Source organism: Mesoplodon bidens (assembly GCF_964165515.1).
Source record: "Mesoplodon bidens genome assembly, chromosome: 1".
In the NCBI taxonomy this organism is placed as follows: Eukaryota; Metazoa; Chordata; class Mammalia; order Artiodactyla; family Ziphiidae; genus Mesoplodon; species Mesoplodon bidens.
Genome location: NC_138176.1, coordinates 168,487,149 through 168,510,235, shown reverse-complemented (window position 1 = coordinate 168,510,235; position 23,087 = coordinate 168,487,149). Strand labels below are relative to the sequence as shown.

Sequence of the window (23,087 nt, the reverse complement as noted above, 5' to 3'; positions counted from 1 at the left end):
CCTCCTCACCTCACTGTAAACAGGCTTCAGTCTCTCTCCCTCCATTGCCTCTAACAGTGAAATAATGAAACAATGCTTCTAATCGGTCAGAGCCAACAGGCTCTCTTCTGTCTTTATCATGGACTCTCTGAAGCATCTGATTACAGAACCTCCCTTCCTGAGACCTCCTGTTTCTTAAGATCTCCTGATCCTCTTTCTCCCATGGAAATTCTCATTCTCAGTCTCCTTTGCCGGCTCCTCCAACTCTCCCTGGCGCTAAATGCTGGTGGCCATCTCTTCTCTTACAACAGCCCACAGTTAAGAATTCAATCAGGGGCTTCCCTGGTGGCGCAGTGGTTAAGAATCTGCCTGCCAATGCAGGGGATACTGGTTCAAGCCCTGGTCCGGGAAGATCCCACATGCCACTGAGCAACTAAGCCTGTGCGCCACAACTACTGAGCCTGCGCTCTAGAGCCTGCGTACTGCAACTACTGAGCCCACGTGCCTAGAACCTGTGCTCCACAACAAGAGAAGCCACTGCAATGAGAAGCCCGCGCACCGCAACGAAGAGTAGCCCCCGTTCGCTGCAACTAGAGAAAGCCCGCGTGAAGCAACAAAGACCCAACACAGCCAAAAAAAAAAAACCCAAAAAACAAAAAAAGGAATTCAATCAGCATAGAAACAATCCCATCTATTTCTACAGCCCCAACACCACCCAAATGACTACAACCTATATTTCCAATTTTTAACTTCTTTTCCATATTTCTAACTACCGACTGGATGTCTCCAGCTGGAGGTCCTCAAACACCACACTTAACATGTATGAAACTAAAATCGTCATCTTTTCTCCAAACAGGTTCCTCCTCTGGGTTTCCTCTGGGTCAGTGAATGGTACAACTCTCCACTCAGTTACCAACTCAAAACCTGGCAGTCCTCATAGATCCCACTCTCTCCTTCACTTCCCAAATCCAGCTGGTCACTAAATCCTTTTTTTTTTTTTTTTTTTTTTTTTTTTTGCGGTACGCGGGCCTCTCACTGTCGTGGCCTCTCCCGTTGCGGAGCACAGGCTCCGACGCGCAGGCTCAGCGGCCATGGCTCACGGGCCCAGCCGCTCCGTGGCATGTGGGATCTTCCCGGACCGGGGCACGAACCCGTGTCCCCTGCGTCGGCAGGCGGACTCTCAACCACTGCGCCACCAGGGAAGTCCCACTAAATCCTTTTTATTCTATGTCCCAAACATCTCTCAGATGTGTCCACTCCTTGCCATACCGCCCACTCTCCTATTATTACCCTTAGCCAAGACCTCATCTGGACTTGCTTAGACGGTTACGACAGCTTCCTGAGCTCTCTGCCCCTGCCTCTTTCCTCTTCAATTCCATTTTCTACACAGTTTCCAAAGTGATCTTTCTTAATTAACTGCATACTTCATTCCCTCTTTAAAACCCTTAAATTGTTCCCTGTGCTTTCAGAGTAAAATCCAAACTCCTTAGGCAGAAACCTGTATGTCCTGGAATCTTTTTGGCTTCAGTCTCTTGTATTCCTGTAGTCCTACGTTCATCTACAACCAAACTACTTAATATTCCTTAAACTCGCCACAATTTCCCCATGGCCTCTCACCTTGGCCCTTGCTAACCTCTGTCTGCAGGTTATCATCCTGGGGAACTCCCAGTCATCTGCCAAGAACCAGGACAGAGCCCACCTCCTCCATGCCTTTAGCAATCCCACTGCCCACCAAAGACAGCAGGAGTTCCTACATACTCATTAGCTTCTTTTACGTACTTGTCACATTGCAGAATGGTTGCCTGCTTGAGTGCCTGTCTCCCCAGATAATCTTTGAGATGTGTGAGGGAAGGCACCATGCCTTATTCATCTTTGTATCTACAGCACCCACACAGGGACCAGCATCAAAGAGGCATTCGGTAAACACGGGAAAGAACAAATACATAAATGCATCGTGGCTGTCAGGAGGCCTAACAAGAGGCAGACCCTCGTTTGAAAAAAGATATTTCAGCCTGATAGAACCGTACACGAAAACAGAATATGCTGACCCACAATGATAGCCCCCAGGGGCTTCTCCTAAGGCGAGATTTATGACTGAACTTCAGGAGGCGCTTTTTCATTGCTCAGAGGCCCCTTCTGTTTATTTGCTGGGTCTTGGTCACATTTCCATTAGAGTTGTCTAAGAGTTGAGATCTGAATACGCACTCTAGGCATGGCAATTCACTCTGAGTTCTGCCAGCTGCTTTCTCTCATCAACTAAAGTCTGCAAGGGTCAACCTAAGCCCTCATTCAAGATCAAAGCTAAACCACACCTGACAAGTGAGTGGGGGAGAGACAGAGGCCAGTTAGTCCCAATCGCCTCCCCAACTCCTCCTAGTGACATTTGCTGCCCCTGGGCCCCACCCAGTGCCCCCTCCCCTCTGCTGGGTCTTAGCTCAGGGCCCAAAATGATTATTTTCTATTCATAAGAAGGAGGGTAAAGACAGTGCTATGGGCGCATTGAAAGCTGACATCCCTGATCTCCTTGATCTCGGTGGAAGACACTTACACAGACCCATGGATGCTTGAGAGCCTGGTCAGCTGTGATACGCTTTGCAGGGTTTATGGTCAGCATCTGGTTGATCAAGTTCTTGGCTTCAGGAGTCACCGTGTCCCACTCTGGTGATGGGAACTAAGGAGCGGGAACAGGAGAAGGAGGGATATGAAATGTGTGAGCCTCATACCCCCTATAATTGGGGTACTCTGTGTTACCTAAAGCTGCCCAGCAGGGTGTGGGAAAGCCCTAGGGTACCCCAGGATCAGGGTCAACTTAAAGACCGGGAAAGTAAAACAGAACAATCATGGTTAGGATGCCAGAATATCAGACCGGGGGACTCTTGACATCTTCTGGTTCAACTCCATCTCTCTACTAGGAGGAATCAGTTGTTTAGCGCTGTGCCAAACGCCCCACTGCAGTGGGAGAGCCACCAGACTTCTCATCCCTATGTCATGCAGCACACCACACAGCCACACCATTCTTTGCAAATAATAGACCAAAGGGCTTCAGTGGACTCCGTGACTTTACAGCTACCAAAAATGGCTGTGCAAAAAAGCTGCTCCCGGGCTTCCCTGGTGGCGCAGTGGTTGAGAGTCCACCTGCCAATGCAGGGGACACGGGTTCATGCCCCGGTCCAGGAAGATCCCACATGCCGCGGAGCAGCTGGGCCCGTGAGCCACGGCCGCTGAGCCTGCGCGTCCGGAGCCTGTGCTCCGCAACGGGAGAGGCCACAGCAGCGAGAGGCCTGCATACCGTTAAAAAAAAAAAAAAAAAAAAGCTGCTCCCTGGCACAGGTGGTGCCAAGAATTGAGGCCTATAGGCCCATCCCTGGGTCCTCAAAGTCCCTGACACTCCCTGTACCCTGTGACACACTCAACACGCCCCTTCCCCTGGTCAGAGCCTGAGGGGCAGGAACAAACAGGTCCTTACATCATAGGCTCCAGCCTTGATCTGCTGATACAGCTTGTGCTGATCCTCATCCCAGAAGGGAGGGTAGCCCACCAGGAGGATATACAGGATGACCCCTACAAGACAGGACACAGATCACTGGGGTCAATCACCTGCTTTGCTGAGGAACCAAGAAAAGCCACACAGGGCTCAGCCACCCAAAAAGTCAAGGCCATACCAGAAGGAGAAGTGAATGGCAGCCAATAATGCTGTGCCACTATGCTTCACTCCCCACGTCACCAAGCCGCGTCCGGGATTTCTTTAGGCACAACCCACCTGCTAAGGCATGGGAAATCCCTCTTCAAGAAGGATGCAACCTCATCTAGGAAATACCTGGGGAGAAGGGTGTGATGGGAACAGCCATGCCGGGGACACTAGAGCAAACACCGTGAGTTCACATATACCAGACGCCTGTGGGACCCACAAGGAAGAGCAACGCCTCTTTCTTGCCATCACTGGAAGTCGAGGGCCCTTAACACCAAAAAGCTGAGTGTGTGGAATGGGCTTACCGCAGGCCCAGATATCCACAGGTTTTCCATAGGGATCTTTCCTCAAGACCTCAGGGGACAAGTAACCTGGGGTGCCAGCAAAACCTGTAGCGGAAGAGACAGCGGAGGCACACTGAACCCACTTTCTCTTTCATTAAATCCACATTAGCAATTTCCCCCAAGTCCCTTCTTACTCCTGTTGCTTTTGCTATATAAGCTCTTAGCATATGGGCAGCAAGAGATGACGGGCTGGGCTTCTGGTAGTGCCTGGAATCTAAATCAGAGGGCAAGTCCATGTGTCTACCAGGAATTCCCATCCTCCCCAGAGGCAGCAAGAACGCAGTGCTAACAGCAGCAAGTCTCACTGTACTGAGTCATGGAGGGCCAGGGGGAGTTCTGCACCCTCCCCTCCTCCAGTCCCTGAGGAGCCCAGGGCCATCAAGGGTCTGGCTTCTAGTTATGAAAGAGGAAGGCAGATCAGGAAGAGGAGGAAGGGCGGGGGCTGCATTCCAGGAAGACGGGTCACTCTTACCAAACCAAGCCTGTTGCTCTCCCTGTACTTCGATGGCTAGGCCAAAATCAGCCAGCTTGACTGCGGCACCCTTGCATTTACTCGCCAGCAGGAGGTTCTCAGGCTGTATAAGGAAGACAGAGAACCTCATGAGGCACCCACCCCGCAGCCCAGAGGGAGCCTAGTTTGGGCCTCACAGTACTACCATCTGGCACCAGGTGGCGCCAATGCTTCACAAGCAAGAGGCAAAGGGGGAACCTGGGTAGTACCTTCAGGTCCCGGTGGACAATGTCATGCTGGTGGATGTGGTTAACACTCTCCAGAATCTGATGTATACAGTGGCTGCAAAAGCAGAAGAAAGGTCAGTTCAGGGTTAAGCCATCCATGACCACACGCTGTGGACAAAAGCACTTATCTCTGGGTCAGGGATTCACAGAGAATCACTCAGTGAGGAGCTAGAACCTTGGACTTTGGACATCATCTGTTCAACCTACTTTATAGAAGAGGAAACTGAGGCCCAAGCAGACTAAGTGGTTTGTCCAGGCTCTCCTGCTAGATAATGGCAGAGGGCAGCCTAGAACAGGGTCCACCATGCCTCCTTAGACTGTAAAGGCCCAACATCTTCAATTTGTTTCCAAGAAACTGGGGGACATCTCAGACTCCTGAGAAAGAGAGACCATCCAACTCCTTCCTTGTTTCTCTTCCCCCCTATGGTAACTCTGTTCTTGGAGAAAAGGCTTGTGGCAGCAACTCAGGAAGGATAGTCCAACTTATTAGCCTAAGTCGTTTTGGGGGTGGGTACACTCATTCTTTCATTTAAACATGTATCGAGCACCTACAGGCACTGTGCTTGGTACCACACCAGCTGTAAAGATGACCCAGTGCCTGCCCTTTAGTTTATCATCTAGTAGGGGAGATAAAACAAGTACACAGGGGCTTCCCTGGTGGCGCAGTGGTTGAGAGTCCGCCTGCCGATGCAGGGGACACGGGTTTGTGCCCCGGTCCGGAAAGATCCCACATGCCGCGGAGCGGCTGGGCCCGTGAGCCATGGCCGCTGAGCCTGCGCGTCCGGAGCCTGTGCTCCGCAACGGGAGAGGCCACAACAGTGAGAGGCCCACATACCGCAAAACAAACAAACAAACAAGTACACAGGCACCATCAAGAAACAAGGTACTTAAAAAAAAAAAAAAGAAACAAGGTACTAAAGAGGGTTCCAAACAGGCACCTGAGGAGCCTTTCTGATCATGATTTTTCATAGAAAAAGACAAACTAACCTAGAGTCACATTCAGCTGCTGATTCGTGAATCCACCTTCCAAACCAGACTGCCACACTTGCAGTCAAACTCCTGGTGGGGTGTACTGGCAGTCTAGAGCACTGGTGAAAACTGGGGGATGATTATGGTCCCCAGAGGACATCTGGCAATGCCTAGAGACATTGCTGGTTGTCACAACTGAGAGGGACGGTGCTACTGGCATCTAGCAGGTACCTGGTTCTAAACCTACAATGCACAGGAGGGGCCCTAACGACAAAAAATTATCTGGCCGAAATGTCAGTAGCGCTGAGGCTGAGGAACCTTGGCCTAGAGAATGGAGCAGGTACTACCAAGTGTGTGCTGAGCTGGTGACCTGGACTTATTTTTCCTTCCTTTAAAAGCTGATGCTGGGGCTTCCACAAGAGCCAAAGGGTCTTGCTGGGCTCCTGGAGGCTGAGGCTCAGTCCTCCCTATAGGACACAGCCCAAGAGTAGGCCAAAGAGACTTTAAGACTGAGCTGAAGAGGCGAGTCTCCACAGAAATATATAATTAGAACAGAGCCAAGCTAGCACGGAGAGCCTTCTGGCCAAAAATGGCAAAAGTGCGAACTGTCCCAGCAGAGCCAGGCCAAGCCCACTGGTACAGTCACCCGCCCCGGCTCCCCCTCCTCCCCGCCAGGCTCCCTGAGCTATCATTGCCTCCTCCCAGGCTCCCTGAGCTATCATTGCCTCCTCCCGCCCAGAGCCTGGTCCTCCCCTGCTGGCACTGGAATTCATCTCCCACTTGAGAATTTTTCCTGAGGCTGAAGCATCTGAGGTTGATCAGCAAACACTGGCCTCTCAGGGTTGAGAAATCTGTGAGGAAGCTGTGCTCCCCCACCCTCCAGAGGCAGCCAGAGCTGCCACATATGCCTGAGAAGCTGCAGGCAGGATGATCAAAATCAAGTTGTAAGGACATCACCCCAGAGAAAACTCAGGGCGGGGGAGGAGCCGAGGAAGGAAAGGCAGGCCAAACAAGCGCCCCAGAGCTGCGGTGTGGGAGGAATTCTGCTGTGTCACACGAAGGAGCTGCCAGGGCTTCCTGGAGGGCTGGGGGCTGAAGGGTATGGCCAAGGAATGGTCCTCTAGCCTGCAGAGCCCGACATGGGGGCTGGTGATGGCGGTCAAGACACAAGGTGATTCAGGCTGAAATCTCCCAGGAAGGTTCCCCGGTTGGATTATTAACCCAGACATTTACACTCCTTTGGGACACAAACCATATTTTCTCCATCTCTGGATCATCCCCAGGATGCCTCGTATGCAGTAGGATTTGTCAAAAGAAAGACGCAGGGATAGGGAGGGTCCTTGGGCCCTTGTGAGTAGGCGGTGGTGCAAAGAAAAGGTATTTCTGGTGTGACGGTGTAAAGGAGATATGTAAGAGCTTTGCAAAAAAACTGATCTGGGAGTGCTGAATTATTAACTCCTAACAATACCCACGGAATGTAGCCTGAGTCCAGCTCTACAGAATCCTTGTCCAGATAAGAGCTCTTCTGATCTCCCCCAAAGACGATTCAAATAGGCAGGACGCCTGGCCCCCAGGGCCCTCATCTCACCTGGCATCAGCTTCACTGTAGTATTCTCTGGCCACAATGTCTTCAAACAGCTCCCCACCGGTAACACTGCAACCAACAAAGAGGGTCAGAGGAAGCAGGTCAGGTGTCCAACCCCAGCATCCAACAGGTAACAGGTCACACTGTACAACAGCTTTAGAGAAGTGTCAGCTCTACATGCATTTTGTCTGAGAGCCCAGAGCACGCCAGTCCTTCAATGACATGGAGCTTCTCCTTGGGACAACGTGGGCCCTCCCTTCCCCCTGCACATTTCTGTTTCTATAACCTATAGATTAGCTAATACTCTGGTAAAGATGAATATACAGGCATCTAAGAGGAAATAATCAACCTACTCAAACAGTCATAGCTTTATTTGAGACCAATATGAATACGAAGATCCAGCTGCCCAAGAATGACAGACCTACCACTGAAGTTGAAGAATAATGAGACCAAGGACACAGAGACCCAACCCGGAAAATACCAAAGAGGCATTTCTAGGAGGTGAAGAGCCACCTTTAAGAAATTAAACCATAACCAAAGTGGAGGAGAGACCAATGGGAGACTAGTTTATGACTAATAAAAGGTACCTTTAATTTCCCAGAATTTTTAAGGTCATGCAAAGACCTATGTTCTATTTCTCCACTAAGGACAACACACCAAGAAACAAGAAAAAAGCATCTGCACAAGGTGTGCTGCTGAACAGAAATGCAAGAGCAATGCCATCCCGGGGTTCAGAGCCCGGGGGAGATACTGAGTAAGCAAGGAGACCCTCGACAACCTGCCCATTACCAGAGGAAGTTCAAAACCAAACCCCTCTCCGCGGGCAAAGGAGGGGGACCCTCGGCAGAGGCTGAAGACCCAGTTTAGGCCTTTTTTCCAAGCCTTCCTCTTGAGCCGGCTGGAGGGAAAGGCCCCCACACCCTCAGAAAGCGGCACTTACAGGTCAAACACGAGGTAGTGAAACCCTTCTTCAGAAATACTGTCATGGAGGCGTACTGCAAGAGAGGAGATGGGGACAGAGATTAACAGAGAGAAAACCTGGAAATCCTACTCCTCTCCTCCTTGGCCACCCCAGCCCTGCCCCGTCCTGTCAGCCCCACAGGCTCTCTCCTGAGAATGGGCAGACGCCCAGCAGCCCCAGTCCAAGGCAACATGGCCACAAAGCAGAGACGACCAGACCCGAGGTCCAGCGCTCTGGTCGCCACCTCAGACTGCCTACAATGTAGGCGAGAGACAGAAGCTTTGTGGCTAAGAAGTAAGACAGGACGGAGAAAAGCAAGAACCTTCTTCCCAGAGGGGCTGGTCCCAGAGAAGGTAGTCCTGGGATATGACACGTGAGGGTGCAATGCAAAGCGAGCAGCACCGAGGGACACAGACTGCAGGGGGACAGAGAACGACAAGATGGGAGAGCCTGAGAGCCTGGGGTAAATGGGAACAGAAGAATTAGAGGGAGGGGAAGAAGTGGGAAAGGCAGAGCCCAGCAGGGAGGCGCGTGGAGGGAGGATGACGGATGGTGAGCACGGGAGGCAACACACAGATTCAGGCGACGACAACAATAACCATTTATTAAGTGCTCACTACGTGCCAGGCCTTGTGTTAGGCTCTTTGCGTACATTACTTATGCGATAAGCATTTATTGAGTGACTACTGTGTGTTGGACCCTGTGGTAGATGGCGGGATTTAGGAAGGACATAGAACTGGCCTTCAAGGAGTTTATTATTCCTGATGACCACCCTGAGATAAGTATTACTCCCATTCCACAGATGAGGACACTGGACGCTCAGGGACATACAGTATCTTGCCAAAGGCCAAAGATGTAGTGGGTCCAAATGTGAACCCAGCTCTTTCTGACTCCAAAGACTGGTCCATATCACTGTTTCCTATAAGAAACGTGGAGTAGCCCACACACTCAGGCAACAAAGCAACGGAGCCCGGAGAGAAAACACTCACGAATGTGCCTACAAGAGCATCAAAGACAGCTCCGAGACGCTACTGCATGGAGCTGCAGTAAAGGCTGCAAGAAAAGGTTGGCGAGCAGAATCCCTTCCCACTCCCCACCTCCAGAGCTCGTGGGCAAAAGCTCAACCTAATGTCTTCTGAGGTCTTCTCTTCAAGCCTGTGCCCACAAAGCCACCTCGGGGTTAAATGCCAACCCCTGAGCATCATTCTAATGCAAACACAACTTTGTTTTGGCCAACCGTCCTAGCTGCGCCTGTCCCTTCCCTCACCTGCACTCTCTTGATGGGGAGCCTATATGTTCCAAAGGGCTTCTTCTGTTTGACCTTCACTACATCCCTCAGCAGTTCCAGGAGCACCTTGCAGAGCACTTCAGGAACGGCCTGACACAAACCAACCAGTGAAGTTCTCGGATACAAAGAAATCACAGTGTCTCTTCCATGTCCGGCCCCAACCAGCTCAAATGACAACTACCGTTTCCAATGTGAGAGCGTTTCATCAGGGCTGAGGCACTTTCCTACATACCCTTCCCACCAAAGCAAGATCAGCCGAATGTAAAATACAGGCACTCGGCCATCACTAGAGCCCTGTGGTTTTCCTCACTTGACAAATGAGGACTCAGGCCTGCCAGGGCTAGAACCAGGGCCTGACAATTGTTTATGCTTCATATTGCCAACCTTATTAGATCTGATCTGGTTACTCACCCCCAAATTCCCCCAGAACTCAGTATTTCTGCAATTTACCAATGGGATCAAATCAAAGGCAGGTGGTACTTCTAAAACCCCTCCTCCTTAAATGATTCCCTCCTACACTCGGGCACATAAGCTCATACTTCTCTAGGCCCGTGTGGGGCAGAAGGAAGGAGCTATAGCCAGACTCCTGCCTCCCTCCCACCCTAACTGAGCCAGGCATGCTCAAGCGAGCTCCCCCAAAGCCCTGCCACCCTCCCTCCTCACTTGTGGGTCTCTGGCAGGAGTTGGTGTCTCATGCTGAGTCCTGCTGCAGCTGCTGCTCCCTTGCTTCCAAGAGGACTTTCCATTTAATTAAAAATTTGCTACGAAAAAGCATTAAAGTGTGTAATACAAATAATCCCCTGGAAATCAGCTGTCCCAGAAGCTAAAGACCAGCTTCATTAGGGAGGTGACTAACAGCAGCAGGATGATGCACTAACAGGGCAGCAGGTACAATGCTAAAGCCACTCCCAGGGGAATCCTGCCACCTGGCCCTGCCTCCCCAGGATCCCTGCCCCCAGACCCACCCCCCCCGAACCCAGCACAGCAGGGCTGAGAACAGGGCAAAAAGGGCAGGTACCCATGCCTCTGCCCAGACAGGAAGTCACTGGAACTTGCCCTTCTCCAGGAAGGCCACACACAGAGCCCAGGTGGGAGGAAGCTGGGAGGGGAATCAGAAGAGCAGAGCAGCAAAGTCAGACTCATCCTCCCAAGCCACCCAACCCAGAGAATGGCTGTGATGTGTGTCTCAGAGCATGGCACCACCAAGACAAGGAGGGACAGGCGTGGAAGGCTCCATCGCTGAGCGAGACTGCTTTTTGTTTCCATTTGTAAAGAAAATTACCATGGGACTGAGAACAAGACGAGAAACTTGAATGCACCACTCTAACCACCAACCTAGCAGATTCTTGATAATAATGATCCCAATTACAATACCTAACTCTTAGTTGATCTGTTTCAATGTGTTCGGCATCGTGCCAAGTGCTTTTACACGTGTTATTTGACTGAACCCTTGCATTAGCTCTATCGGGTAGGTACTTCTATCACCTCCATCTAACAGGACAGGAAACGGTGGCTCCAAACGAAACTCACCCAAAGTTATATTGAGAAGCAGAGCTGAGACTTGAGGACAAAGCAAACTGACAGTAATATCCCTGATTTTGTGGAACTGCCTGCCAGGGAGTCACTTTCTCCATCCTCTTAGGCAAAGGAGCTCCAACCTGTCCCCACTAGCCCTGGCCATTCTGATTCACTCAGCAGTGTCCATTCGGCACCTCCCTGAAGCAGGCGTGACTGTACATGCCACGGACGCAACTGTGAACAAGGGAAACCCAGCTCTGCCACCGTGCAGCCTCTGGGGGATCGGGGAAGATGGGCTTTAAAGAAGCACTTACACAAATGCATAACCAAGCAGTACTGTGCTGAGGGCTGTCAGGGAGAAGTAAAGGATGCTATGGATGCATGGGGAAAAAAAACAGTCCAACACCCAGGCCATTCCACAGTCATGAGAGGGTACGAAGGCCAAGGAGGACCAGACCAACTCTAGACAGGAAGATCTGGAAAAGGAGTATGAAGCATTTACTGCATTACAGTGATAAGCCTAATTATTATTATTATTATTTTTTTGTGGTACGCAGGCCTCTCACTGCTGTGGCCTCCCCCGCCGCAGAGCACAGGCTCCGGACGCGCAGGCTCAGCGGCCATGGCTCACGGGCCCAGCCGCTCCGCGGCATGTGGGATCTTCCCGGACCGGGGCACGAACCCGCGTCCCCTGCATCGGCAGGCGGACTCTCAACCACTGCGCCACCAGGGAAGCCCCAAGCCTAATTATTGTTCTTTACAAACTGTGGAAGGAAGAACAGGCCAAAAAAAAAACCACTCGATGTCTCATACCTTCAAGTACTGACAAAGCCACAACCCAAATTTTGTGGCTGTTTCCAATTTTTTAGAAAACACCAACAGTATGCCACATTTTAACTAACAAACTTTGGTCAAAAAAGCACTGACCAAGTATCACTGTTCATGTCCATGGAAATAACACAGTGGGAAGGAGGTCCTGTCATCCCATGGGCTGGTGAGTGATGAACGCTGTCCTCCAGAAGCAGGTGGGCAGGGATTTGGGAGCTGCTCAGTTGTGATCCAATGTTTCCTTCTCTTTCTTTACAACTGCTTTTGCTACACTTACTATTAGCTGTATGGGCCCTGGGCCCAAGGTAAAACGCAGCCAGGCTTGAATAACTTGCAAACTGAGTTGGGTCTGGGAGTCTAGGAGGGGTCACTTCCGGGAGCTGGAATCTCCATTTTCATCATTTCCATTTATTTCCTAGGCCTCCTTTGCTTGCAGAACCTTCTCAAAACAACTCCACGAAGAGGCACAGATGACGAAACGGAGGCACAGGTGGGTGAAACCATGTGCCGGAGGTCACAGCTAAGCAGCAAATCCCAGATTCAAACCTAGAGGACTTGACTCTAAAGCCACAGACCTTTGCTTCTCCACGTGCAGCCCATGGATCAGCAGCGTGAGCATCGCCAGGAGATGTGAGGAAGCTCAGGTCCACCCCAGACCTACTGAACCAGAATCTGAATTTTCACACAATCCCTAAGCGATTCACGAGCACATGAAAGTTTGAGAAGTGCTGCTCTAAACCACAATGCTAGACTGTGATGAAACTGCTGGGGCAGCTCAGCACGAAGGAAGACAGAGTCTACTCATTAGAGGAATTTAGAGCAGGGAGCAAGCAGAGCACAGGTAGAAGACACTTCACTCAGACTTTAGATGATTAGCACTACTGTCGTTTCCTCCTCTCAACTCCATGCCTCTGGCCACTCTCCCAAGGCTGTTTTAGGTCCTGCAGGATGCCTCAGAACCAACAGGCTTCAAAAAAAAAAGTAGACTTTACCTTTTAGAGCGATTTTGGGTTCATAGCAAAACTGAGAGTAAAGTACAGAGAGCTCCCACCTACCCCCTGTCCCCACACACGCACAGTGTCCCCCAACATCAACATTCCCCAGGGGAGCAGTGCGTTTGCTACCGCTGATGAGCCTACATTGACACACCATTATCGCCCAGAGTCCGTGGTTTACATTAGGGTTCACTCTTCCAACAGGCTTTCAACTCCTGGGGCAGAACATCTATCAGGGAAAAAAAACTGGGGGTGCCTGGCTCCTCGTACCAAATACCCTTCTGAATTCAAGTGCCTAAGAGTTTGACAATAACCAGAGGTGGACCATATGCTCTCTGCTCTCAGCTTCCTCAGTTCTGCACCACTCCTGGGCTGGTCCACTTGTATCCCTGAGGGACGGAGTTAGAGGCTACAGCCAAAAGGGCCACAGCTCTGAAGGACGGAGCAGCAGAGAGAGGAGATGAATACTGAATTAAGGGGACAAAACTGCCTCCTCTTCTGCCACAGGCCGGGTCAGGCTCCATGGCAACCCCGCCTCCTGGACCTGCAGCTCCCCCACATCTCCAGGAGTCCTGGTTCCCACTGGACACCAGATAGCCTGGCTAGCCCACTCTGCCAGGACACGGTCCTGACTCACCCTTCCCTCCCCCTGCCCTTGACCCCAAAATAGGGCCTCAGACCAACATGCCCAGGATCTGGGAGCAGTCGTGAAACGGAAGCACAGTCCTAGGCGATCAGATGCTGACAAAGGGAGTGTGCCTTGCCTGGCCTTCCCTGGGTCCTGCTCCCTCCCGAACAGAGCAGATGGCTGGGGTAGATGGTCACTCCATCTGCCTTAATTCTGAGCTGGGGGCAGGTGGTTAAAAAGAAAAAAAAGCGGGGTGGGGGGGTGCTACCAAACCAAGTAAAGTCTAAAAGGTCAAAAAGTATATATCTAATTTAAAAGAAAACATAAAACGAAGGCTTGGGCATTATTCAGCTAGAATCCCAGTTTTGTACTTGCCGGTTGATTCTCGATTGTCTTCATCCTACCCTAACCCTGCTGTGGTCAACCGTGCCCGTGTCGCAGGTAACGCAGACATGGTTCTGCCTCCTGCATCATCTACCCCACCCCTTGTTCTCCTCCCTCCAGGAGGACAATCCATCATTGCTCTACAAGTTGGTCACCTGGGACATAAGGAAAGGAAGTTACTGTCCGCCGACCCTGAGACCCGGGACTGGAACACCAAAATGCTTTTGTGCTCGTGGATGGCTTTAGCCACCCACATTCTTTTTTCCTCCTGCTCTGGAACTGCTAGGTCAGAGGTCACAAGCTCACAAAGCCTAGAGGGACCAGGTAGGCAGTACAAACGTGAGATAACAGCAAAAACCGTGGCCAGCAGGCTAAAGGGGCAGCCACTGCCCAGCCCCAGCTGATTCCGGCCACATATGGATGTGGGCTCAGCGGAGCCAAATCTTCTGATTTGAAAGATTGGGAAATAAAATTTTTTTCAAAGTGTGAAATCTCGTTTTAAAATACTGGCGAACAATAAAAATATTTTTAAACCACTGAGCTGGCCAAACAAAACACGCCTGAGTTTGTGACTGCTGTTTTAGCTGCTCCTCTCATCATTTCTCTTCTACCTAAGGCAACACTTTGGTCCCCACCGTCCTGTTTGCAGGTGAGGGTCTAACTTCAGAGAGCTCCGGTAGTTCCAAACCCAGGACTTGTGGGCTGAGAGGTGCTGGCTCCGTGGAAGACTGCATCAGGCAGAGCTGAGCACCAGCTATGCCAATCTGCTTCGGGTGTAATCCAAGCTGCTGATTGCCATCTATAAAGCCCTGCATGGCTACAGTTCTGGTTACCTCACAGCTTCTCTCCCCTTGGGCTAGAGTACGACCTCACTCTCCTACGTCAGAGCTCCCAGTGAGCATTCCAGCCCGAGATCTGGGAAGCCGGAGGCTGAGTAGCTCTGGAGGAAGCACTGAGCTTCGGCAAGTCGCCTTACAGCCCCAGCTGCAAACCCAGCGGAGTGGGAGGCCTCCAGGGCACTGTGGGAGCCCCGATACTGGGGCCGTGCCTGAGGAGCGCGGAAAACGTGTTGTCCTTTGTGATTATCACAGCTTTCAGGGAAACCTAGGAGATGCTCCCTGCCCTGCCTCAAGTCAAGCCCGGGGCTTCTGCTCAGACACTGCAGCCAGCCCAGTTTCTGTTCCCTCTGCAAGAAGCACCGAATTGGGGCCAGCATTTCTGGCAAAGACTACTTCAGCTGAACAATGTAAAACGGAGCCGGAGTGGGTTGTGGCAGGCAAACCTCCGCGGCTTTAGAACAACCAACAATGTGCTCCTGTCCCCCATGTCAGGGCGGGAGCAGGGAGAAATCCTCTTATTTTTCTCCTTCTCCATCCAAGTGGCTCCTGCCATCCCATCTCCAGAGAAGCCAGGCGGGTGGGCAGCTTGCTTTCCCGGCTCCGGGGAATACAAACGGGAGCGCCATGGAAACGCCCAGAGTGTGCACGACACCGCAACAGGAACAAAACTTTTTCAAGTCCAGAAACAAAATCCGGACCCTTTTATGACGGCCATGGAAGGCCCCTGGTGAGGGATGCTGGCAGGCTACTAGCCCAGAGCCTCACACGCCGAGGACCTGGACCTCAGCCCAAAGACGGAAGGAGAGGGGAAGAAAGCGAGTCTGAAACATATTCTGATACCTCACTCCCAGCCCTGAGATGGCACCACAGGGATGGAGACACTCAGGTCTCCGAACTAGAACACCCCAGAATGCTGAGCAATATATGGCTGCTATCCTGCTTGGGCAAAAAAAGACACCAGGCAAAGGCCCAGGGACAGAAGTGGTTCCCTACACAAAAACAGTGGATTTCTCTTCTCTCCAACTTCCAAAAAATGCCCAAGAAATGCTCTATATAAGGGCACTTACCAATGTTTGGATGCTTCAAAAGTCGGCATATCCGGGCCTCACGTTCTAGTTTCTGGTGATCTAAGAGCAGAAGAGAGAAAACAAAAGCCATCAAACATCCATTCTATTTGTGGCCACCTGGCTATTCATATGCTTTCAATTTTTAGGCACCAACTATGCCCTTTTTACAATTTGCTGAATTAATACAGCAGGTCACGGCAATTCTGGAGACAGGTATTAATGACAACCTTTTCCTGATGAAGTGCCTCAGGAAAGCTTCCCAAGTTAGTGAGTGGCAGAGCCAGGATATGAATCCAGGTCTTTAACGAAAACTGTAGTGCACAGGGATTTCACTGGGCCAGTGTGTCCAGAATCTCTTCCTTGTTGGAAATACTAATAATAATGGCTAGGTTTTATTGAACACCTACTACAAGACCAGATGTTGTGCTAGGAGTGCTGCATATATTCTCATATATTCTCTAATACAGTCTTCATGGCAACCCTGAAACATAATGATGCTGACAATGAAGATGGTGATGATTTGAAAAGAATAATAATACTAGCTAACATTTATTGAGAGTTTACTTCTACACCAGGCAGATACATATTTTAATTTAGTCTCAGAACAATGCTATGAGGTTGGTCGTATTATGATGCCTGTTTTGCAGAAATCCTGCTTCTCCCCAGGATCCTCTTGGCTGTCCGCTGTTGGGAGCTCTGACCTCTTGGCACTCAGGCTCTGGGGTTACTCTGCTTTGGTGAAATGACCAGAATCCAAGAGCCCACAAATCTAAGCAAGCTGTGTTGGTCAGTTCCTTCCCCAGGAAGGCAGAGCTCCAGGAAGTAGAAACAGAGGCTGCTACTACTCAAAGCAAGGTGGCCTAGAAGCTCTACCCCCCTATCTCTACTTGCTGGAATCCTGCCAAAGTCACCTGCTTCACAGAGTCTCTTCCCTGTTCCTCCTGGTAGTCTGTGACTTGTCTCCCCATGACCCACCCCCGTCTCCCACAGCACCTCTTATAATTGTCACATCACACATTAAATCACACATTAAATCTTTTGGTCACAAGTTCTTCAAAGGGTGGGACCTCTCTGCGTGATGCTTCCTAGAGTTCCTTCCATATCAGAGGCTTAATAAGGGTTTGTCAATAACATTGACAGTAGTAGTAAAAACTATTATTTACGAAGCATTTACTCTATGCCAAGCAGAGGCACGGATTTTCTTATTTCATCCTCACAGAAACCCCGTGAAGTGGAGGATGTGATTAGCTCCATTACATTGTAAAGGAGGAAACTGAGGCTTAAAAGGTTCAAGTAACCTGGCCAAGGTCCCACAGACAGGTGGATACAGGTGGTCCGAGCCTAGAGCCCTCTTTCTCATTGCTATGATGTGATGACAAGATAAAGAAAAGTGAGAGGATTAAGTAAAGACTCCAGGCTTTGGGGGGCATAGTCCAGTTCACCTCAACTTCTCCAGATCCAGGCAGGTACCTTCCCATCCATAGCTGTCAAGCAATTCCCGCCTCCCTTGGTAGGGGCTTCTGCCCATCCCACCTCTACCTAAATAGCAAAGAGCCTCTGAAAAGCCTCCCATGACCCTCACAACTATCTTACCAGGCAGGTGCATTGATTATCCCATTTCACAGATGATAAAGCAGGCCCAGAGAAGTTAAATAACTTGCCCGAGATCCTACAGCAGGAAAGGGATAGAACTGTGATTTCAAGCCCAGGCCTGCCTGAGATGATGTACGGATTATAGATGAGAAGGAATTCGTATTTACTGTTTCACCAACCACCCTCAGCTTTGTCCTAAACTTTCCCTCTAGGGACAGCTCTGCTTTGTGGAAGAAGGACGTGGGGACAGGCAGAGATTAGTTCCTGCTGCCCAGCTAATCCATCCCAGCTGTCCAAAGATCTGGGTCAGGCCTTCCTTCCCATCCTCGAGTTCAGTATGACCACTGACCAGGATGCAGCCAGGAGAACTCCAGGTAACCCCACATTGCCTGGGATCCCTCAGGGCCAAGGACCTTCAGAAGGTAGGCAGTTGAGGAAGCAGCACTAGCCCTGCCTGGTGGCAGGGGGCCTTGCTTCTTCCAGATCTGGCCAGAGGATGTCAGGGCGACCCCACCTTCCTCCCCATCTCTGGACGTGGGATGGCAGTACCAAGCTAGTCACCCTAAAGCTGAAGACCCACCAGCCCTCTCTCTGACCACTCACCTAACACCCTCCAACCCACAACTCTCGGGCTTGGCTGCCCGGGCAGGTGCAGGAGAACAGTATCTTGTGATGCGGAGGTGGCTGCTGAGGAGAAGGCCCAGAAGATTAATGTTTATCTCCTCCCTTAAGACTCTTACTGGCTAATAGTTACAGTTCCACAACAGCAACAGCACTAAAAATACGGGTGCTCTGGCACCCATATTATCAGTGACTCAGAGTAAGAAAAGAAGAGACACAGATTCACACTTCCAGCTCCTTGAAGGAGCTGTCCAGGGTCCAGAGGGTCCTAGATAGTCACTTAGTTCGACACTAACTCCAAGGAGCTGAGCCCCATGTTCTGCCCAAGGCCTGTGTCTCCTCTGAACCTCGGGCTGCATCTTGGTCTTTGCTCTGATCCTTAGTCATGGAGTCTGGCCATTAACACATCAGCTTAGGAGTCAGAGAGCCCCAGACTGAGTCTCAGGGCCGCCATGTTGGGTGAGTTATTAAACCCATCTGAGCCTCATTCATTCACTCAGAAATATTACTGAGGCCTACTATGTGACAGGCACTGTTCCAGACGCTGGGGATATGGCAGTGAACAAAAGAGACAACAATCCCCACTCTCACTGAGCTGATATCCTATTGGAGCTGCGGGGGGCGGGCGGGGGACAGACAGTAACAACTGGATGGTACGTTAGATGTCGTGGTTAAGTGGGATGGAGAAAAATAAAGTAGGGAAGCGGGAGAGTGGACACTTAAAATAGGTGGTCAGGGAACACCTCAGCAAGGAGGTGACATTTGATTAGAACCCGAAGGAGGTGAGAGAGTGAGCCAGGCACACAGCTTGGGAAAAAGTTTCCTCACTTCTAAAATGGAGGCAGCGATACCCGTGGATTAAATGATGTATTTGGGTAAACGCTCAGCACAGTGCCTGGCACACAGGGAGAGCCTCCTTTCCAAGGGCCCAGTGATAAGATGGATGAGACCTCCTAGGCTGGGCTTGTGCCCATGGCCATCACCAGAGACACGAGAGAGTTGGGCCCACTCTCCCTCAGCCTGGGCAGTCCACGGCACAGCAACTGAGCCCCCCGACCTGGCTCCATCACAGCCTCCTGTTTGGGGATGGCCCACCTGTGTCTAGAGCCTACAGGGGAAGGTTAACAACAGGGGCTCATCAGACAGAGGACAGCCCAGGAAATGCTGCTGCCCATGAGATCCCTGGTCTTCCTCGGCCTCAGCCTTGCTGGCTGTGGTGCCCTGCCATCCCGAAGCTCTGCTCAATGAGCCGTGTGGTTTCTGCTTACCACGCTCTCCCTGACTCCTTACTCCTCGCACAGCCAGCCAGCACCCCACCTCTCCAGCTGTTGTCTCTTGTCCCTTTCCCCCCTCACTTCCGGTCCTGTTGTCCCTTCCAGGGCTGCTCCATGTCTGGGAAAAAGCAAAGGGCTCCACCCTAGCAGCAGTTGTGTTTGAGGAACAAGTAAGGTTTGCAGAGCATCTTTTCCAGATGCAACGTCTGTCCTGTAAACTCGCATCCCCAGCCCCAAAAGGGGTAAGGCCACTGAACTGGCCTGGTCCACAGTGGTAGGTCCAAGTCCTGGCTTGGCATCCCAAGGTGATAACACATCAGCCGGTGCTCTTGTCACAAAGGCAGCCTTCTCCCTTGAGACCCCCCCTCCTTCCAGTGACCACTGAGCTTGCCGTTCCTAGGGAACAGCCCAGACCTTCCAAGGCTGACCCTCTTCCCACCCACCTTTCAACTGGGCTCATCCCCACCCCCTCACATGGCCCAGCCCCCCCTTCCTGTTTGACAACGGCCACTTCCCGCTTTTGCACAGGGCCACTTCCTGCCTGCCTGTGCGCTACTGCCATGGAGAGACCCACCCCTGCCGGCCTTCAGCCCAGCTCCAACCATAGCCCTCTGCAAGGATTTCCCCTCAAGAGCAGAGGTGGCAACAGGAGCAGAAAGCAGAAGCGGCCGTTACCAAGATCCCGCTTCAGGCTTTCCTAACAGCCCACCCAGGGCAGAGCCAGGCCCTGGAACACAAGGATCCCTGGAGGCCTCACCTCTCCCGCTTTCTGCCCAAGCGCTTCAAGACTTGGTTCAGGGCACCACAAAGGCCGAATACCCTTGACAAGAAGGGCAGCAAGGAGTGACCAGATGCAGAAAAGAGGAAGCAGACAGTGAGGAGACGGTGCGTGGCAAAGGCGGGGGCAGAGCCCTAGAAACACTTCTCCCTTAGGACCCCAGGGGAGATGCCCACTCCAAATTCACTTTCCTTCCCCAACAGGATCGGGGCCCAGGGAGGGCCGTCCAGATTCTCCACAGCCCTGCAGAGACACGCTGGCTGATTTAGTGACATTTCTCTAAAACCACGAACGCCAGCACCAGCTTCAACTAAGATCCTACTGCCATCTAAACATACAACCCACTGTAAGTGGGAAAGGACACAGAGCCCTGCTCTGGCTATGGGGACTCTCCCCAAGTTCCAACCTCAATGACACCCTTGACTTTTCAAAGGGTATTTCAAAGGTCTGTGCCTGTGGCCCCAACATGGATTAGGAAAAGCTTCCCAGAGCCTATCGAGTTCAGATGTTCAATGTGGGTCTCTCCTCTTGTTGCTCTTCCAAGTGCCCCCCTCCAGGCCCCCCGGAGATATCGCTCTGAGGAGTATAAACAAGGGCAGCATAGGGATTTGGTGTCATAATCCACATTCCCCAGCTGCTTATAAACAGCCCCTGGCCTTGGGCACTGACTAGTGGGAATCCCAAGCCACAGTCTCATTGACCTTACCCTGACATTGTGATGCCACATCCCTTCCTCTTTGAATCTCACTCTAAAGGTGCAAAGTCCCCAGTTAAGAGCAAAGTCCGTGTATCATGTAAGAGCAGGGGCCACAGCTTCTAACTCCTTCACACCCATACACCCGGGGACTAGCTGAGGGCTGTGAATACAGTGAGATGGAGCCTGAAATGTGCCCATGTGAACCCCTGGGGCTCTGTCCTTTAACCTGGTGTCCCCCCGCTTCTCTTCAGTCCTAACTCGAGCAGTTTTAACTGGGTGACACAAAGACCTGAGCCCTACTTTGGTCTCTGAATATTAAGACAAGAGAAGCTTTAACTAAGGAGGAAAAGGAGGGAGGCATCAAGAAGTGCCCCGTAGTGAAAGTCTCCCAGACCAGCTTGGACAGGGAAAATCCCCATGGGGTCACTAGCAAGCCCCAAGAAGGCAAGGCTCTGCCTCTGGACACTCTCAAGGGCCAGAACAGGGTCAGCTGCCGAGTACTCCATGCCCCTGGCAGGACTCTGGGTGCCTGCAGCCTTTGCCCACTGTTTTGGTGACATTTCCTTCATGGTAACCAGCCCCAAGTAAAACATCCCAGGAAGCAGCCCCTAAAAATAGCTCCTCCCAGGGCAGCAGCAAGCAGGGGGGAGGGGAAAGAGAGGGAGGAGAAAAGAGGGGAGCAGATGGGAAGCTGCTGCTGCTGCTAGAGTCCAGGAAGTAGAGGTGGTGTTGGGGGGAAGTGGCTGGAAATATCCCCATCATAGAGCGGTCTCTACCCACAGAGGTGGTTACAGATGACAGCAAGACCTAGCAGAAAGGAGGGATTTGCTCCCCTGGGCTTAGAGCTCTGGGCCTAGATGGAGAGGTATGGGGGTGATATATCAGGATTTATCACAGGGACAAAATATCCAGAATATGTATTTTAAAGGGAAGAGTCAAAGGGTAAGTGAAGTCCATACTGCTTAAGGATGCTGGGATCTGAGCACTGGCAAAATCACTGGCATGCCTACATATCAAACAAAACAAACCAATCTTTTGTGTCTTGGTTTCCCCACTGGCTGTGGGTCAGAGCTGGCTGGCCAGGGGCAGAAGATAAAGGGCCTCTGCCGAGAGGCCCTCAGAAGGTGCAAAGTGCCCATTTCTTCCTGTCACCACCCTTTTGGCACCCATGGGATCAGGCCCGTGTCAGCCCGCCAAGGCTGTCCAGAGAGCAGCAAGCACAGAGATGGGGCAGAAGCCCGTCACGCCCACTCCTCCCCTTCCCCGTCTCCAGCCTCAGCAGAGAATGGGGTCAGCCACTCACCTCTAGGGTTTCAGCACAGCCTCAAAGCTTGGAGCACAGCTCCTAACAAGGGACCAGAGCAAGCAGCAGGAAGAAGCAAGCAGCAGGGCTTCCCCTACCTGCCACCTTGGATGGGGGGCCACCTTCCCACCTCCATCTCCACCCTATGATGCCAGCACCCCAAGTCACTCTGGGAAGGGGTGGGAGGGCAGGGAGGCAGGCCAGTGTTGTGCGAGCTAAGTCACACAGCTCAAAGCATGACTGTGTGATGAAACTGGCCCTTAGCACAAAGAAGGGGCCTCCAGGCTGCTTCCTCATCTACCCAGGGGGAAGGGTCAGAGGAGCTCCTTCATGTATATACAGGATGCCCATCTCTCTGTCAACAGAAATTGGTCTGCTTTCTCCTCAGGAGGAAAGCACGGTTTTGGATCTAATATCTAATCTCCTTAAATGCTTCCTAAAGTCCCAGAGTCCCCGCGTTCCCATGCTGCATAGATTTCTCTTTCTTCTGCCCCGCCCTCATTGCTGTATCACCCTCCTCTCTCTTCATCCTTAACAGGAAAGTCTCACTTGGAAATACCACAGGGGACACAAATGTCATGGGGGCTACTCGGGCCAACACTAAGGGGTGGAGACTTTGAGCTGGCACCACCCAGGGGGATCCTATTTCACTCCTCAGGGCCAGCTGGACCCAGAAAGGAACAGCCTTTGCCCTTCCGGTGGCCAACATGCCACAACTCCAGCCACTCAGCTTGCCACAGCCTTGGACACGAACCGACACCCCAATCTGGGGGCTCAGAAGCAGGCCTCTAATCACAGAACAGCCCATGTACACAGATGGCCCCATACCGGCCAAGACACCAGCTGGAGAAGGCTGGGCTAAGGTGTGTCTGGTAAATCTCAGAGCATGGCAACAGCAACTGTCACAGCTGTCGCTGATTTTAGACAGCATTTCGTAAAAGTGTGGCTCAGGGCTTCCCTGGTGGCGCAGTGGTTGAGAGTCTGCCTGCCGGTGCAGGGGACATGGGTTC

At 51.7% G+C, this 23,087-nt stretch overlaps 1 protein-coding gene across 11 annotated transcripts in view; it reads right to left on the bottom strand.

Annotated features, from left to right (window-relative positions):
- The window catches only part of CAMK2G (calcium/calmodulin dependent protein kinase II gamma), a 55,641-nt gene that overhangs the window by 26,867 nt on the left and 5,687 nt on the right, over positions 1-23,087 (bottom strand). For all 11 annotated transcript variants that reach the window (XM_081227505.1, XM_081227512.1, XM_081227508.1 and 8 more), the window contains exons 3-10: positions 15,812-15,871; positions 8,244-8,298; positions 7,307-7,372; positions 4,732-4,804; positions 4,484-4,586; positions 3,973-4,056; positions 3,446-3,540; positions 2,528-2,650 (exon numbers count right to left, since the gene is read on the bottom strand). In XM_081227505.1, the coding sequence (XP_081083631.1) occupies positions 2,528-2,650; positions 3,446-3,540; positions 3,973-4,056; positions 4,484-4,586; positions 4,732-4,804; positions 7,307-7,372; positions 8,244-8,298; positions 15,812-15,871 (659 nt within the window). The remainder of the gene's footprint in view (positions 1-2,527; positions 2,651-3,445; positions 3,541-3,972; positions 4,057-4,483; positions 4,587-4,731; positions 4,805-7,306; positions 7,373-8,243; positions 8,299-15,811; positions 15,872-23,087) is intronic.